The sequence below is a fragment of the Sparus aurata genome, chromosome 3 (assembly GCF_900880675.1).
Source record: "Sparus aurata chromosome 3, fSpaAur1.1, whole genome shotgun sequence".
NCBI classification, from domain to species: domain Eukaryota; kingdom Metazoa; phylum Chordata; class Actinopteri; order Spariformes; family Sparidae; genus Sparus; species Sparus aurata.
In genome coordinates this window covers 30111429-30131359 of record NC_044189.1, presented here as the reverse complement: position 1 = coordinate 30131359, position 19931 = coordinate 30111429, and the positions used below count along the sequence as shown (strand labels likewise).

General features: G+C 41.4%; 1 protein-coding gene across 2 annotated transcripts in view; it reads right to left on the bottom strand.

The window, feature by feature from the left end:
• Nucleotides 1-19931, bottom strand: part of LOC115578680 (retinoic acid receptor beta) — a 390811-nt gene that overhangs the window by 241373 nt on the left and 129507 nt on the right. For both annotated transcript variants that reach the window (XM_030411757.1, XM_030411754.1), the window contains exon 2: nucleotides 16249-16629. In XM_030411757.1, coding sequence (XP_030267617.1) covers nucleotides 16249-16438 — 190 coding nt within the window. In that variant the 5' untranslated portion in view covers nucleotides 16439-16629. The remainder of the gene's footprint in view (nucleotides 1-16248; nucleotides 16630-19931) is intronic.

The following is a 19931-nucleotide window of genomic DNA, read 5'->3' as shown; positions in this document are numbered from 1 at the left end:
TGGACCCTACATATGAAAAAGTTCAAAACTATTCTCACTACAATTATATTGTCTGTGCCCTACAGTTGTCTGCCACAGTGGATGATGTTGAGAAGACTCTGACCCGACCCTCAACTCCCCCTGTTCACTTGTCCCAGGTCATGTTCAGGACAGGAGTGCTGTTGTATATATATGTTATGTTTTGCCACTTGATGTCATTGTCTATAAAATAGTCAGCAAACTCTAGGCAAACACTAGATCAGTTATTTTTGGAGGACTTGGAGCTTCCACTTTATGTTAAGATATGTTTTTTATTATTTATTTCTATATTATATAATATTATATTTAGTTCAGTTTAGTTCAGCTACATTGTACATTGTATCTCTATGGCAGATGTCTCCGAAGCTGAGCAAAGCAGTTACGCTTAAACTGTTGAATTTGTTTATTATTTTGTTAACCAATTAAGTTTTGCTGTTGGTGCTAATGTTTAAATAGAGGTTACATAATTGATATTTTGTAAGTATCTTCTTATCTGGCAACCCTGCTGCCAGTATTTTACTGTTAATCTACAGGACAATCGTTTACAGCGAGATGCGTTGTAGGAATTTAAGCGGCCTGGATTATCGGTGACGGCATGAATGCAGAGGTAAATGTCTCATTTAAATGAACATTTAACACTTAAATTCAAGTATTTTGACTATCGAACTTGTTAACTATGTTTTATGAATGTAATAATATATAGCTGCTTTCCCTCAATTGGTTGCATTAGAAAGGTTGGTTTGGTAAATTAGACAGATTATCAACAAAGTAATGTTATTTCCAAGGTTCATTAAAAGAGACTTACAACTGTGTATCTTATAGCTAATGTTAAGATACACTTCTGAGCAGTTAATTGAATCAGTGAGATGTGTATCTATCTATCTATCTATCTATCTATCTTGGATTTGTATTAACAGTGTCTGTAATGCTGTGCTCGTCCATAAAAGTTTCATGAACTTTGTATTTTTGTAAAGGTCTTGTATACGATTACATTTTAGTGTAAAGATTTCTCAATTTTTCAGGTACACTCTGTGTATATTGTTACTAATAGCACTTCCTTCAGTTAAATAATTAAAATCTATTGAAAGACTAACAACTTATTTGGCAAGGTATGTGGAGGTAGGTGTAAGTAAGTGTGATATGAACTTTCGACTACTACTAGAGCTGTTGATTGTGATTTGTTGTTTGTGCAACTGATTGAAAGCCATGAATGACTGCACTTTTCCCTATGATATTATTCATTCTGTCAAGACTACAAAGACATGCAGAGGACACAAGATTCTGTGAAACAAGAAACTGAAAGAATCAGACAGGGGATTTGGCAAGGATGAGGTTGTATGACAGGCTTTTTGCCTAAGTGTGGTACTTCAAAAAAGGTCTAAATGCTTTGCCATGACACATTGATGATGCTACTTCATTTCAAGCATACTGAATTCCTCAGTGACCCAGAGTCCAAAGAATGTATAACACCCAATCAAGATTGGAAGTTTAAGGTCGGAATCATAGTATACAGAAATGTATTTCAAAGCGGACCCTAAATTTCGATGGATAAAAAAAAAAAAAATGTTGATATACCATGTATAATATACCAGTGTGTAAGTATTTATGACTCAAACTTGATATCATTTCACTTAGCATTTTTTCTGATCATTTTAAATGCTTTTCAGACAGATTAAACCTTAGCATGTTCCAACTGTCAAGGCATTAGTTCTCATTCATTTACGATATGTAAATAAACATGCAGACTCTTGAAACTGTCTTACAGTATAATGTAATACATCAGTATAGAAACAATTGAGTTAATGGAAACAAATGGTTGCATGGACCATAAAAATACATATTCAGATATCTAAAACTCAGCAGCATGGTTTTTGTAACAGTTAAATGTTACGTGATTTGCGTCAGTGCCGGCCCAAGCCTTTTGGGGGCCCTAAGCAGAATTTGATTTGGGGCCCGCCTTCCACCACCGCGGAATCACCTGTACTTGATAATTATTGACAATTATTGTTTGTCAACCTGGGTACAGATGCATAAGCATATTGATCAAGAAATAAGAATCAGGGGTGGTCACATGATCTGGATCAAGATGGACGCTTGAGACTTTTCTTCGCTCCAGGCTTCAAATAAATCCGTAACTCTCTCCAAGTAAACTCAATACCATCAGCCGAATTGTACTTAAGAGATGCATAGACCGCAGCGAGACAAGGACTTTCCTATCTTTTCATCGTCGGGTTCTGCCATTAAGAAAAAAACTGTTCAACAAGCGGCCACATGTGTCCCGATTGAGGCTAAGCAAGGTGATGCTAACACCTGGGAGCTAACGCTAACTGATAAAGCAACTATGGAGCAGATCTTAGCTGAAATAAAGTTTGTGGCCTCCCGGGCGAAAGACATGGAAGAATCAGTTGGCGCTCTCCTGGACATCATTGACGGTGCACTGAGCAAAATAAAAGTATCTGTCACCTCAGTGGAGAGCTCTTTATCGGCTCAATCTAACCAAGTGACGGACTTGGAAAAGTGCATGGATGAGTTTGAGGAGATGGTCTCCGCGACAGAGGATAGCCATGGCGCTCACGGCGCCTGCATAGCTGCCATGGAAAAACAGTAAAGCAGCTGCAGCTGAAAATTGATGACTTAGAAAACCGTGGCTGACTGGTTTGTCCAGTTTAAATGGTTTTTCACTTCACTTCCATAAGGAAGTTGTTTTGTGTGAACATTGGACTCATTTACGTCTAAATAAATAGTTTAATAGTACAAATCTCTCTGTTTCCCTTCTTTCTATTATTAATTGATGCTCCCCCCTTTCCCCTGGACACCACAAATGGGGACGTAACAATTTGGGGGCTTGTCAGGGATCAAAATTTGTTTAAAGAAATTAGTAAAGATATTTGTAGTTGTTTAGATTATTTTGTTTTGAAAGCGTAAAGTCACGTCCGGTGGTTTGCGGTAAGTATTGGCAGCGGGGTGTGCACAGTCTAGCCTTCACTAATTATTAACAACTCCCTCAGTTAGACAGAAGTGTCCAGCTGGGTTGCACGGCGGCCCTTCCATCGGACACTTGTTTATTATTTTTGGAGTAAATCCTATATATGTGTGTGTGTGTGTGTGTATATATATATATATATATATATATATATATATATATATATATATATATATATATATATATATATACATATATATATATATATATATACATTTATATTATTTGACCCCTGCCTTTTTTAAGTCACTGAATTTTCATATTCCTCACTGTTGCAACAGCGGCACCACGATCTTTTCACTGCGACCCCCCGAGACCAAAAAATAGTGTTATTTATGTGTATTTAAATTGTATAATGTGTCTTAAATGTACCAACGGCACTCAAGGGGCTGCTAAACTGCAACACACCAATGCAGGACCACAAGGCTACCATCACAGTCTAATTCTGGGACTTAAACACTGCCTGGCGCTGTTACCAACGGAGATACTAAATGGACTACAGGCTCTTGGCTTGCTTCGCAAGGAGAGCCCAATGGCGAGAGCACGCCTACTGGCAGGGGTCGGGTAAGGAGACGTCGAAAGTGGTGCGAGAGAAGACTGAAAAGGGGCAAGAGAGCAGGTATCCGTGCTAGGCTAAGAGCTAAAGCTAGCCAGCCAGCTCTCCCGTCCATCCTGCTCTCTAACGTTCACTCCCTTGAAAATAAACTGGACTACATCAGACTTAAACAGACCACTCAACGGGACACCAGGGACTGCTGTGTACATGTTTTTACAGAAACATGGCTCAATGACGGCCATTCAGCTAGACAGACTAGCCTTGCATCGAGCTGACAGAGACCCAACACTGTGCTGCAAAACCCGAGTTGGAGGGCTGTGTGTTTACATCAACACGGACTGGTGCAATAACTCTGTCCTAGTCTCCAAGTCCTGCTCATCGCTGGTGGAATACGCAGTTGTGAGATGTAGACCCTTGTATTTACAGAGAGAGCTCTCCTCCCTGCACATTGTAGCTGTTTAGATTCCTCCCGGTGCTAATGCTAAGGAAGCGCTAGCCGACTTATACGCATACCGGGCTGAGCCCCGCCCCCACCTTGGACACTCATACCACATCTCCGTTAAGCTGGTCCCAGCATACAGACCGCTCATCAGATGCTCCAGACCAGCTAACAAACAGGTGAAGACCTGGCCGCAAGGAGCCATCTCTGCCCTTCAGGACTGTTTTGAGTGCACTGACTGGCAAATGTTTAGGGAGGCAGCAAACGTCAACGGCTCCACTGACCTGGAGGAGTACACAGCATCAGTTACTGGCTTCATCAGAAAGTGAATTGATGACGTCACTGTCATCAAGACCATCACCACACGCTCAAACCAGAAGCCATGGATGACTGCAGCGGTACATGCACTGCTGAGAGCCAGAGACATAGCCTTCAGAGCAGGAGATAAGGAGGATCTGAGCACAGCGAGGGCAACACTGGCCCGGGCTATCAGGGATGCTAAACTAGCGTATGCCTAGAAAATCCATAGCCATTTCATAGACAGCAGAGACACACAGTAGCTGTGGCAGGGCATCCAAGCCATCACCAATTACAGGACAATACCGGCCTGTGACAGTGAAGCCCTGCCCGATGCGCTGAGTGTTATCTATACCTGGTTCGAAGCAGAAAACGATGTGGTGGCAAGGGAAAACACCCCCCCTCCCGGCGAACAAGTGCTAAGTCTGACCAAGGCTGAGGTGAGAGACTCTGCAAAGAGTCAACCCGCATAAAGGCAGGAACATACCACCCCAACTGTTCGACGTCTGAAGCGTTTGGAGAGACTCGGACGAGGTCGGCAACTAATATGTTCGGTGTGTTAAGCTGCGTCAGAAACTTTTGGAGCCGCTCGGACGTTGTCTGATCCGATTCATCATGCAAAAGACACTAGAGCCACCCGCTTATTGCATCTCGCGCAAGCGCAGAATGTACACGCTACTGTGGAGCTGGCAGCACATCGGAGCGGTGTGTTCAATGCGACTTTTCTGCCGAACGGGTCAGACGAGAGGCAACAGAGTGGTCGGAGAAGGCAGTTGGACGTCTGGGCTGTGTGTGGGGGGCCTTAAGGCTGCTGGCCCAGACGACATTCCTGGGAGTATGCTCAAAGGATGTGCAGACCAACTGGCAGATGTTCTAACAGACATCTTTAACATCTCCCTGAGCAGTGCCACCGTCCCATCGTGCTTTAAAACCACCACCATTATCCCTGTGCCCAAAAAGTCACCTGTGTCCTGCCTCAATGACCACCGCCCCATCTCACTCACCCCTACCACTATGAAGTGTTTTGAGAGACTGATTCTGAGGTACATAAAGAACCTTCTGCCTCCCACCTTAGACCCCCTGCAGTTCGCGTATCGAACCAACCACTCCACCGATGACACCATCACCACTACCCTCCACCTAGTACTCATCTGGATAAAAAAAAAAACTTACGTCAGAATGCTGTTCATAGACTTCAGTTCAGCAGTCAACACAATCATCCCCCAGCACCTGACTAGGAAGCCGAGCTTGCTGGGCCTGAACACATCCCTCTGCAACTGGATCCTGGACTTTCTGACGGGGAGACCTCAGACAGTCCAGATCGGAAATAACACCTCCAGCGCCACCACACTGAGCACAAGGGCACCTCAAGGCTGTGTTCTCAGTCCACTGCTGTTCACACTCCTGACCCATGACTGCACAGCACTACACGACTCGAACCACATCATCAAGTTCCCTGACTACACAACTGTGGTGGGTCTCATCAACAAGAATGATAAGTCATCATACAGAGAGGAGGTGGAACAACTGATAACCTGGTGCAAAGTCAACAACCTATCCCTGAATATAGACAAAACCAAAGAGATGGTTGTTGACTTCCAGAGAGAGGCACCACAAGCCACTGAACATCCACGGCTCCCCAGTGGAGATCGTGAAGAACACAAAATTTCTCGGTGTCCACCTGGTGGAGAACTTAACCTGGTCTCTAAACACCAGCTCCACTGTGAAGAAAGCCCAGCAGCGTCTCCCCTTCCTGAGAAGGCTGAGGAAAGCCCACCTCCCACCCCCCATACTCACCACTTTCTACAGAGGAACTATAGAGAGGCTCCTAGGTAGCTACATCACTGCCTGGTTCGGAAACTGTACCAGACTGGACCACAAGATCGGAGTCACTCTCCCCTCCATCTCAGACATTTACACCACATGCTGTATCCGTAAGGTAACCAACATTGTGGGAGACCCCACCCACCCCTCACATAGACTTTTCTCCCTCCTTCCATCTGGCAGAAGGTACTGTAGCATAATGGTCTGTCACTACCAGACTACGAAACAGCTTCTTCCCCCAGGCCATATGACTCCTCAACGCTCAGAGACTGAACTAATCACCTCTGTTGCCCTTTTGTATGCTGTCCTATGCCGTTGTATTTGTCTGATGCACTATTGCACCTCATGTAAATAATAATAGTTATACCAACATTAATAATCATACAGTCACTTTATAAAGTATTTTTGCACTTGAGAGCAGCTAAATGTATAATTAAAAAAAAAAAAAAAGCATTTGGTATTGTTGTTGTTCTATGTTGTTGTTGTTTGTTTGCACTGTTTGTTTCTTGGGAAATGTTGTTTCATTGCACCTTGTACTGTGTATATGACTGGAATGACAGTAAACCCCTCTTGAATCTTGAATATTTGGAACAACAAACACCAAAGAGTTAAGTTCTCTATACTTACTAAGCCAAAGGATCTTGGAGGCTTGTCCCTGCCCAATCTACAGCTATATTATTGGTCAGCACAACTTTAAAACAATGACAAATTGGTTCACGAACAGGAAAGATTCTTCATGGTTGGGTCTTTAATCCCTATTTTGCTATCCCAGAAGGCTTAACTCCCTTCCTTTTATCAATAATATACATCAGTTAATTAATCTCAAGAATAACATGATCGTTTATGACACACTACTGGTTTGGCGAGATGTAAAGAAATACCTGAATATTCCTCCTGTCATCTCCCTCCATTCTTCCCTGGCTTGGAATCCAGATTACCAGCACAGATTAGTGCAGTATCGGTTTGATGGAGTGGGCATCTAAGGGCCATTCAAACTTTACAGACCTGTTGGCCTCCGACTGTGTTAAGCCATTTGAGCAAATCGGGGCTGATTTTAATATTCCCCATGAAGATTTTTATAAGCATCTCCAAATTCATCTTTATACGGTCTCTCTTGAGGACAGGCGGACCTGCATGAGACTGTCGGAACTGGAAAACACTGAATCTTTGGCCAAATCTTCCAAAGGAATGATTTCCAAGAGTTGCTTCATTACTTTCTTCTAATTCTTCAGGCTGTGACTCTCTGAGGCTGTTGTGGGAGCGCGATCTAGATGGTTACGTTTAATCATGTAGACTGGGACAAGATTTGCAGCGGGGTTTTCCCTAAATGTACTTAAATCTCTATACATGAACAGAACTTTTTTCACCGAACTAATTACACACCTTTTCACCTCCAGAGAATGTTCAATGATACCTCCAACCTTTGTTGTAAATTGACGATACATAAAAGTACATTTATCCTCTTGTTTTGGTCATGTGACCGCATCCAGACTTTCTGGAATTGGGTTCACTCTGTAATCCAGGAGGTCATTGGTAAGCAGTTTTTGTTGACTCCCTCTTTCAATCTACTTAACCATGCTCCTATCTTGCTGCGGTGGTCAACTCCCCAGATCCCTACAGTCGACATGTGGATATCACAGATTTCTACTCTTATTCCTCTCGAGAAGTTGACTCATGACCTTAATCACAAATCAGTTAAGTTTTGGAGGATCTGGGAACCATTGCATTCCTTCTTACAGAAGCTATAACTCACCATCTGTCCCTGGAAGATGAGGACTGTCTGCTCTTTCATTTATTTCACATATGTGCTCTTTGTTTACCTGCCTCTCGTCGTCTTTTTATTTATTTTATGTATAAGTAGAATACAGCGCATCGCTCTCTTAGTTTGGGTGTGGGACTTTTTTGTTTTGTAATTTTTCTAATGTTTGTGCTTATGAAAATGAAAAACCAATAAAAAGAGTATTAAAAAAAATTAATCAGAATCATCTTGTGTTGAATAATTCATTAATTCATTCATTTGTGTCACTTGTTTAATTTATTTAATACATTTTTTTCATGATTTGGGGCCTTCTGAGGGCCAGGGGGCCCCAAGCAGCCGCTTAGTTCGGGCCGGCCCTGTTTGCAGTAAACTGAAACATGCAAAACCACTGCTATGGTCCATAAGGACATTTTGGGGTAAAGTCCCTTTAAAGAACCACAGAAGGGGCTTATAACGGTGATCAGTCTTAAAGTTTTTGGGAAGAGAATGTTATAAGATAAGAGATGCAGTTTCACTAAAAAACAAACAAACCAAAAAAACAACAGGCATCATTAAGTAATCATATGCGTTGAAATATTTTTGTGCATTATGGAAATAATTGCAGTAGGAATGTAAAATTCAGAATTAATGTATTAATATGTGCACTTGATTACAATATTTCCTTTGTCTTTATGTCTTCTATGTATCTCTCTCATACATAAACACACTCACACGGCCCTCAGTGATGTTGACTGGGCCACCAGTGTTCCCAGGAGTTGTGATGTTAGTTAGAGTTCAGTTTCCTTTGTGAATCCCCCTGTGGTGGTAGAAGACAGCAGGCTGGGTGAACTGGACTGCAGACCCAACAACCGTGAGTGTTTGAGTTTTTTCCCCTGGGAGGCTGTGACAGCGTGGACCATTTGTGTGAATCCACAAATCACACTCAACAGCCACGCTCATTACCTTACTGTTTGTTTCATCTGTGTTTTTCTTGATGTCTAAAGTTCAGATGCGTTCAGATATATCTACATAGGACAGCCTCGCATTTATTCTTTTGTCTCTATGTTATGAATAATACAGTCTCTGCTTTAGACTATTTCATACACCAGAGGATGATCAAAGATAAGTCATCATCTGTTTTCTTTTTATCTCCTTACCTCCTGTTATTGTTTTTATGTTTGATATGGATGTCGATACATATGTCATGTCTTCACTCTGTCATGCCCCAGTATGGATTTCAAATTGAGCAGACTGCTTAAATGAACGGATCAATTAACAGCGCATAGTGTATGAAGTCAGTAGAACATCATAGAAGCCATCATTGACAGAGAGCTGTCAGTATGTCTGTTGTGGTAATAAATTTGATAATCTATACACAGAGTGCAGTATATCAATGCTTCAAAACTAGTGATACTGTTTCTGCTGATATAAATGTTCAAGTTAATGGTTTGTGAGCCATGCATTTAAGCAGTAATGCTTATTTGTGATACCTGATGAAAAGAGAAAAAAAGTAGAGTAGAATCCACATAAATGGGGACATGTCTAATATAATGTTTTAACCACAGATGATCATCTTCAGGTCCAAATAAAAAACTGAACACATCTGTATTTAATACACAATGAAGAAATATCAAAGGCACAGCATGATCTCCTAATTTATCTAAATAAATAATTCAGCCACTTCAGTAGTCTTATTGTCCTCATGTTATTTGACAGTCCTGTGTATGGTAGGCTCACAGCTGATTGTGATGGGAACTGAGAGATCTGTACATGATTGAATTTGTAACACTGTAACCTGTGGAAGCTCTTTATATTTACTTTCTGACATAACAGACACAGTCTATTATACACAAGATTTGCTGATTTATTTGTCAAATAAAAAAGTAGAAAACAACCGAACGTCACATGAAACTTAATTATAATAGTGTATAATAATTCATTTTGGGGGCCATAAAGCCCCATCCCATATGAACAAATCCACCTTTGTTTACACACTTCCATCTTACATTTCGGCCCGCTATCACAGGCTATACTTACTTTATGACATTAGCAAAGACACTTTGCAGTCTCCCTTTTGTTCCTCCTTTACTTCATTCACGGCCGAACTCCTTAAGATTTTTGACTAGCCAACACAGGGAAAAGAGCCTGCCGGGCTGCCCGAACCCTAGACCACCTGCCTACTCATTACCATAATCATATTTACAAACAGTATCCCCAACACATTGATATGCAGTACATAGAAACAGGTCATCTCACCAACGGGACAGAGCATCTGCCACCACGTTGTCTGCTCCTCTTATGTGCCCTTTCTGAATGCTGAATCCTTGCAACAGAAGAACTTGCATCCACCTCAAGTCGGAATGGACGGAAGAAGTTATGGGCTGCCAGATCAGGGGCACTACAACAAAAAGACTTTGAAACTTCGAAAAACACGTTGACAACAGCAAGACTGCATAGCTTGCTTGCGCAACCACAGAGAACATTTCTTCGTGCTTCCCCCGAGCAGTATATTTGGAATTATATGGTATATGGCATGTTAACATTGCACAACAGTGTCTGTCATCTTCATTCAGGTGTATGAATGATATAATCTGTCGATGACACTTTAAGTACTTACATATAGAGACCAGAAACTGCTGCTCCACTGATTTTTTATCAAACCGCCTCTTCATACCACTTTGAGAGGAGGAGAAGACTTCCTTCGCTACGTTGGAAGCATGACGCAAACAACAAAGTGTCCAACTGGCTCACCAGAAACTGAAATTTGATACAAAGGGGCTGGAGACACTACCTGGTTCAGTTTTCCCTAAATCTGACAGGTTTTACAAAAACGTGCAACACGCCTTTATACCTGGCCAAAGAAAATGTTTAAGGACATGTTTAGATGTCTAAGTAACACCCAAAAGACAAGACTACTAAATTTCACGTGTTAGCTCTAGTACATGCTGTCTTCAGGAGCAACAATTTGGTACACAGTGTTCCACTCCTCAACAATAACACCTGGAAAGCCATGTGTGCATCAACATGCTGTTATCAACAAAAAAAATATATTTTTCACCACACTCACCAGCTGCAGTAAAGCACTTAGCTAAGGATGAGTCACCTTTCTGGGTGCTTATTAGAGTTTAACAAACCAGTGGCAGAGGCTATGCAGGAGCCTCCAGACTTCTTCAGAGGACAATCCACTGAATCCCCATCAGGGAACAACCTATACTCAGCCGGGAGAGAAGCAGACAGTGAATCACACATATCAGCATTGTAGGCCTGCTTAAGAGCCTGCACTTGGGTCAGAACAGTAGTTACGAACAGTCAGTTCAGTTAAGTCATCATGCTCAGACTCAGGAATGGAATTTACCACCAGAAGTGTCATTTCCCATAATGAAATCAAGGCCATTGACAGGTAAAATAATGAGCTCTACAGGCAGAACACCAGCGGTCAAACAAGAGCCATTTCTCCCTAGTGAATTCAGCATATGACTCGTATATGCTTGTATGCATGAGCTTGTATACACAAGCTGCTCTTTACTTTATCATAAACCATACTGTCTTCAACTGAAAGAGAAGAACAGGCCTCCTGAGCCTTATCAGTTAATCTAAATTGGAACAAAATGGCCCACACATTCCTTAGCCACTGCAAAGCAACTAAGTTATGCTCAAATGCACTGAAATATGGCTCAACTTCACATTCACAAAATGCGGGGACAGGGGAAATATTCTTACTGTGGAGGAATCAGAAAAAGGAGAACAGACCCTGGCCCAGCTGGCACATTTTAATGGCAGTCTCTGTCTCCAACCTTTTCAAGCTCTAATTCCCTCCGGAGCTGAAAATCCAGCTCCTCCTTCCTCTCCTGCTAGCTGCAGATGAGCTATCCAGAGCTTTAACTGAGCATCTTTGAGCCAAAAGACGACTCGCAAGTGGCTTGAAACAAGCCAGCAAAATGGCTTTATCTCCAATCCAATTTCTCACTCAGCACGAGTGGGATCAACAGGCCCATGGCCCAGCCGCTTCTCCCACCTGGGGAGTAGAGTGGTTGGCGACGGAGGGCTGTGCCAACCTGGGGCGTTCATCACTCGTGACCACCAAGCCAGAAGACTCAGACACAGGTAAGATAAATACTACCTTACTAACTAACTCAGTAATAACACAATTATAAACTGCCCTGCCTTACAAAAACAAATTCCCCAGATCCTGTCCATCACCAGTGTTGTTTTCATCAATGATTACGATGACGGAATTATTTTGTTGATGCCCCTTCTTTTCATGACGATAACGAGACGGTGACGAGATAAACATGGCTCTTTGATGACTAAAACATGACGAGACGTGTGTGAGTTTCCGTTGACAAGTCGAGAATGGACGTAAATGTTAGTGGGTGTTCTGTCAGGCGTTCATTATGCATGACATTTCTGCTGTCTTCGTTGTCCGCTTGTTGAACAAGCTAGAAACGGTCGCTACTTTCATATTAAAAGCCCCCCCGCTAAGAACCCAGTTCTAAACTCCAATGGGGTGCAATGTAAAGCTCTTATTTTGAAGACAAATTTGCTGTCACTGTTCACTGCCCAACTTCGAGCTTCACGTCACATCACATGTTTACGCCTACCCCCGGATATATGGACGTATTTTAAATATAATCCATAAGTATTGGAGAGTGCTGCTATTTCAACTGTTTTTTTCATGAATTGATGCCCTACTTCATCATACAAGAGTGTCACACACAAGTTGTGAAAATAGCAGATCTACAAATTCAACACATTGGAACACATTGTGAGCTTGTAGATCTTATGTACTTATTGACCTAAATTAATTTGTTAAAAGACTATACTTCTTCTTTTGTTTTTTTAACTAAAACTGACTAAAACTAGACTAAAACCTGTTTGAGTTTTCGTCGACTAGAACTGGACTAAAACTATCACATATAGAAATGACTAAAATTTGACTAAAACTAAAAAAGCATTTTAGTCCAAAAGACTAGGACTAAGACTAAATCTAAAATGGCTGCCAAAAACAACACTGTCCATCACAAACTTTACCTGTTTATCTTCTGGAGCAGGCCCTCAAGGGGATTTCAAAGGAGAACTATCAGCGGGCAGGGACCTAAAATTCCTACCTCCAACAGGGAATTTTATCCTCGCCCATGATTACCCCAAAAATAAAATAGGCAAAATAATAAGAGTGCCTGATGGAAAGGCTGACGTACAACCCAGCTGGACACCCCCATATCTTTCCTCAGGAGCAGTCTTTAAAAATGTTGCAAAGGCTAGACAGTAGCAAACCTGACAACAGGGCTTATCCCAGTGGCTACCGAGATAAACAAAATAAATCTTAACAAACATTTCTTCAGACCTCAAATATGCTACGTCCTTGTAAACCCAGGGGATGAGGGGAGAAACATAGCAAAGGGCGGCAAACAAGAAAAACACAAGCATAATATACCCTTACTCAACTAGTTACTTTGATGACTACTTTAACTTCGACTTGAGTGACATCTAATTTACGTGAGTACACTTTGAGATTACTCTGCCCAGTGCCCAACTCATCTTGCTTGCAACTGTAGGATCTGACTTTGTGCAATGATATTCTTAAACACATGTTGATATGGTTTTAATATAGGTATACAGCAATATGTATATACAATCCTCTGTCCCTTTTTCCATTTCATGTAATTTCAGTTAATTGGTCTAACTGACAATAAAGCAAATAAACAGCCCGACTACTTAACTGAAACTTAGTATCATCTAATGATGGGATCACACCAGCTGCAACAACCATATACTAGTTGATGTTCCTATCCATGACCTATCAGTAGTCAGTAGTCATTACTACATGATTTAAAAACCACTACTTATGGGTCGGTCTACACCCCTCTTCAAACCTAGCCTTGATTTTGATCTCAACTACACACACACACACAGTTTTGTGACTACATCTATCTCAGTTGTGATATTGACAAAAATCAGTCCACAGACAGACAGAGGACATGTAAACGAACTACTCAAAACTGCTTCTGTGTTAGTTCTGGCTACAAAAATAGTTTCCCGGAACGTATTTTTACTCAATGACACTCACACACAGACTTACAAGCCGTGAAAGGCATCTATGGTTGAGCAGTCGCCCACCAATCGGAAGGTCGGTGGCTCCGACCTTCCGATTGGCTCCTATAGTCCACATGTTACAGCTACTGCAATTCCACGCATACGCGTGCATAGGAATAGTAGAAAGGTGCATTATAAGTGCAGTCCATTTAGACAATATCAGCTTGCACTGTCATGGCTGATAATACAAGTAAAGTAATCTGATAACAGGATATCCGTCAGAGCTAGAGTATTTGACTTTTTGATAATATTGCACATTTTGTTGAATTTATCAAGACAACAGCTAACTGGTTTATCGCCTTGACAGTTATTATTAAGTCAAATTCTATTCTATTGTTAAAAGTTCTTGTTGTTAAGCAAGTAAAGTAAACTTGTATGTGATTTGATTTTCTGTAATGGTCACAAGCAGAAATGTAAGCTATGGCAGCCAAATGGGCAGATGATATTCTCTCATATTTAGGCCCCTAAAGTGAATCATATTGATAGTTATCATGACCGAATTTGTGATATTAGCAAATATTGTTTCATAGTCCAAATAGTTCTTATAATATCTTTTGCAATAGATTTATTGGTGATTTACACAAATTATTCAATCACTGCAAACACGCTGAGGCACAAAGTCAGATATTCACAAATTCAGAATTCAGATTCATTAATGTTGGCTGAATTCCGATTTTAGGACTAAATGCTCTTGCTATCAGAATCAGAATCAGTAATCCCTAAATGTCCTATGATGGATGGGAAAAGATTTTTCATTTTGAAATCTGGCATTACATACATTTGGCTTGTGGCTTATTTCTTAAACAAAGAGGAGGCAAGTTATCAACAGGAATACAATCTTTACTCAACAAAAAGCCATACTGAAAATGCTTGACTCTTTGTGTTTTAGTGTATTTGCACTTCAGAGTTCAGCAGCACACAAAGCTGGCAACCTTAACCTCTCACTAGGAGAGAAATCCCCCTTGGGTGAACCTGTCTGCTGGCTTTCATATTTGAGCAGATTTTGAGGTGGTGGAGGGAGTGAGTGGGAAAGGAATGAGAGGGAGTGAATGTGTGGAGTAGAAATTCGAGAACAGCAGAGCTCAGGCTTAGGCAACACAAACAAGAGGGTATCAAAATATGGCTAAAGTAGTGGGAGACACCAGGGTCCACTTAGAGTGAGGAAATAATCCAGGAGTAATGCAGCTATGTGGATAACTCACTGTTGACTGAGCTGTTATCATTCCTGTTTTGTCTGTCTGATCATCTTACACCTTAGGAGTGTCAATGGAGAACAGTGGTATCGAGCTAGACTATGCTGTGTTGCAAAGACCTCAGTTTTTTTATTTTTGGTTTGCTCAAGCAATTTCCTATTCTACTTCAATAAAATCAGTTAATATCAAACTGTTCACATTTACTAATATAGAGTATTGAATTATACTGCACTAATGATTAATTATTTATTATTATTATTTTAAGTATATGTACATTTTCATTTCTGTTAGGACAGAATTTTTTTTTTTACTAATAATGATAATAACACTAATTGTAATAATCTAATACTATACACTGTAATAACACTTTCTGATACTGTTATCATAATGTGAAAACGCCATACCGTTGCAACCCTATCACAGTGAAGTTGACCACCAAAACTGAATCAGTCCATACTTGTGTCCAAGTGGACTTGTGCATGTATGTAAGGAAGTAAAGCTTAAAATAAAATGTAACATACATTTCCCAATCTTTTCAAATTTATGCATGCAGTTTTTAACTCTGTAGCATTCTGCTGTAAATTTGAACCGATCACAGATCACATCACCAAGAAGGAGTCGTGCACAGTTGGTGAAGCAGCAGATCAGAATGTTTCAAACTTCAAGTCTGAGCAATGGCTGCAATGACATAATCACAGGGTTTGCTGGGTGCACACAAATTTGGAAAGAAATGGCTCATCATTTACAAAAGTGTTTACTGATTCACACACTGCAATTCACAGATAATTATGGTCACTCTGATAAGCTTGAAGATTCAATGCTACAGATTTCGACAGTGTTCATTCTGGTACTGCAACAAATCCTGAAAAATGTATCGAAAGACTAGACAGACTATTCTGCAACAGTCATGTGCTACACCAATGATTTTAAAAGCTTCACTTTGTACAGTGAAAGCACATCGCAACTTTTTTATTTGGTAACGATTAAGGAAGGATTGTGGTTACCATTTATCATCAATCATGTACAATATTTTACAGAATACAAGAATGTGTCTTTGGGACAGACATGTACAGCCAGTATCTCTGAAGGTGCAGCAGCAGTACTCACCAACAGGCGATGGCGTGCTGCCACTGCTGGAAGGCTGCTGGATCTGGATCCTCTGTGGTGATGGCGGGGGCAGCTGTGGCAGGGAGCTTATGATCGACGGGAACAGGAAAGGATACACCCTGGGTGTATAGCGCCTCATCTGGACCAGCGGAGGACTGCTGCGTGGCTGGGCACGGCTGGCGGTCTTCATCACAGCTGTGGGCCAAGGGTGCACTGAGCACAGAGCAAGCTGAGGCTTGGTGAAACTGGGAGGCCATCGGGTGAACCCTGCCTGCAGTTAATGTGTCTGGAGCAGGTGTGGTACCACTTCAGCACTCCAGAGATGCATGGTGGTGTAGTTTGGTGTCACCCAGGTCGACTCAGCAGCTTGTTTTACTAACCCTGTAACACAGACAACCATATAGAAAAATGTGAGTGTGTTACATCTCTCAAGCTCTTCCAACAGTCAATTATAAAATCCAACTGGACATACTCACACGAACATATGAAAACACATAACATTCCTAGTCTTTATTTTAAGAAACTCATGGGAATTCAATGAGATTAACCAGGTGTTGCACTGTCAGTTTGTATTTGTCTGTTCTGTTCCCATCTCTAAGTTTTTCTTCTCAGGGGAAGCTTTTTATGTCCATTCCAAATCAACCTCTCATTGACTTGTTTGAAAACTGTCTGTTCAAATCTCTCTTCTTGGGATAATTCAAATGGACAAATAGAGGACTACATATTATTTAAAACTTAACTATAACTTCTTTATATCCGCATCCCACCATATAATTATCTCATTATTGTTCTCACTGCCCATAGATCACTTTGAGTGTAAAACACATCCCTTAGCCTAAGTGAGACTAAGGCCCTATCCATTCCACCTGTTCCCATTGCCCCTTCCATTTAAACCTCACCCTTTTTTTTATCAAGTTCAAACATAAGGGAATTTTCCCGATTCTTGCTGGGATAGACGAGTTGGGTGCAGTGCTGATGCTCCAGGTATTTAAAGGCCCCCACACACCGCCCTGACGTCCAACTGCCTTATCCGACCACTCTCCGACCACTCCGTTGCCTCTTGTCTGACCCGTTCGGCAGAAAAGCGGCGTTGAACACACCGCTTCGACGTGCTGCCAGCTCCACAGTAGCGTGTACGTTCTGCGCTTGCGCGAGATGCAATAAGCGGGTGGTGCTTGTGTTGTGAGTTGTAAACGAGAGGCTTGTGCACGCAACTCTTTACTTTCGATCAAAACGAAACTTAACTATTTCCGATAAAAACAGCTGCATACTAAACATGCAGCAAGGCATTACCAAATGAACACAAATTAATTCGTCCTGAACGGACATAACAACTAGTCTGGTGCCAGTAATGCAAAACATGAAAACGGGGAATGACAGAACGGAGTACATAGAAAAACAAAGCGCACACAGTATTCCGCCCCTCCCACACACCGCGCTGATTCGCTAGCACACTGCCAATCAGAACGGCCATTCAGCTGGCACAAAACCAATCAGAGAATCCAATGGCTCAGACGTCCGACGGGCCTCCTCCTCAGACTTTGCATGCTCAGTCGGATCCGACAACGTCCGCGCGGCTCCGAAAGCTTCCGACGCAGCTGAACACACCAAACATATTTGTTCCAGACCTCGTCCGAGTCTCTCCAAACGCTTCAGACGTCCAACTGTTGGGCCGGTGTGTTCCTGCCTTAAGCGACACACTTCAAATCAAGAATTATAAGAACTTTCTGTTGTTTCAGCATATTATGGTAACCCTAAATCAATTGCTGCTAGTTTGCTGATGTCTTGGCAAATGGTATTGGTGATAGCGTCTTTCTCCTCTTAGCAACCACTTAAAATGCTTTACTCTACAAGTAAACAGTCACACACTCGTGACACAGGCTTGAAAGGTACAACTGACTCATCAGAGAGATAACCATTCATACACACGCACCGATAGAAGAGCTTCCTGCAGCCATTTTGGGTTCAGCCCAATGATACTTCGACATATAGACTGCAGGGACCTGGAATCGAATCACTGACCTTCCAATTTGTGGGTGACTGCTCTACCTCCTGAGCTACAGCCGCCCCATTAGCCAACTTGTGAGCTAGCTAACATTGCTTTTGTTGATCTGAGCATGGAGGTCATGTAGTTTGATGTATTTCAGGGTTGCATTCTCCTCTTTTGACGATATGTGAAGCCCAAAATTTTAACTTAAATCCAGCAGCAAAGTTGCTGCACTTGGTAGCATTCCTCTATATCAGTGCAGACTGGCAGGGTAGGGGCCATGTAGTGAAGTTGTGTTCTTTTTTATTTTATTGTTTGATTGATTGTGTGAATATGTCACCATGTCCATGCTTCTTTACCTCCTTCAGATAAAACTGCAAATGACATTGTGATAATACCAGGATTCCCACAAATAAACAAAATAAATCTTCAACGTTTAAGTGGGTACATTGGAAATGTCTGTTTACGGAAATACCACTGATGATGTATGAAGGTCTGCAAGGGTGTTCAATTTCATGGCTGAAATTTTTACCACTAACCCTTACAACTTAATCTGAGGAGCAAGGCCATAGATATAAATGGCAGTTTAGTTGGTCAGTCAACAAAATTTTGGTTCTGTGTCAAATATCTAAAAAATTAATGCTATGAAATTTCGTACAGACATTCAAGATTCTAGCAGAATGAAGCCGATTTCCTTTGGTGATACTATGGCTTTGAACATGGTACTTGAAATACAGGTGCATCTTTGCATAAAAGTGTCCATAGTCAGCTGCAGACTTGCCGTCATTCGCTCCATCATGTACACATTTCACTGTGATCATTTTCTTTACTACTAATAAAAGAATCCTCAGTATGTATCGCTTGTCTGCATTATATAGGTCTCTGGGTATGGCTCCCAACAAAAACAACACTGGTTCTAGAGTAACATCTATCTCCAAAATAGTATCAATTTCCTTTTTAACATCATCCCAAAATCCTTGTAATACTGGACAATCCCAGAAAATGTGTGTGGCGTCGCCAATAGTGCCGCATTTTCGCCAACATAATGTCACATTGGGGTTTTTCACATATGAAGAGATGATAAAGGGAGTATTAAAAAAATCGGATCTTCACCTTCCAGTCAAATTCTGGACAGCTTGTCCATATGTCCATCCATGTAGAATCTTCAATTATAACATTCAATTATAATTCCCATTTTTCCTTGATGTAATCTGTGTTTTGTGAAGTACTGATTGCTAACCTTTTATATATATAAGATATGTGTTTTTCATTGGGAAATGCTTCTCTAGAACACTAATAAAGTATTCTTCTATTTCATTTGGGTTTTTGCTGACCATATCCCTTTCCTTGTGGTTTGTAATGTAGGTACCTATACAAATCCTTTGATGGGAGGTCAAATTATTCTTGAAGTTGAGAAAATGATTTGAGTTCTGTTCCTTTAAAAAGTTGATTAATTGAACAGAGACCTTTGTCGGCCCACCTTCTAAACCCACCATCCCACATGGAAGGTGGGAATATTATATTTCTGTCATACCGCGGTGAGGGATGTCCTGTCTTGGGTTTTTGTCTTGTGAATTTCATGTTTTATTTCTCCTCTCATTTCAGGTCACTTGCCCTTCCTCCTGTGTCACCGGTCTGGCGTCTCCCCTAATCCTTGATTGTTTCCACCTGTGCTCCCTCCCCTCATGTGAATATA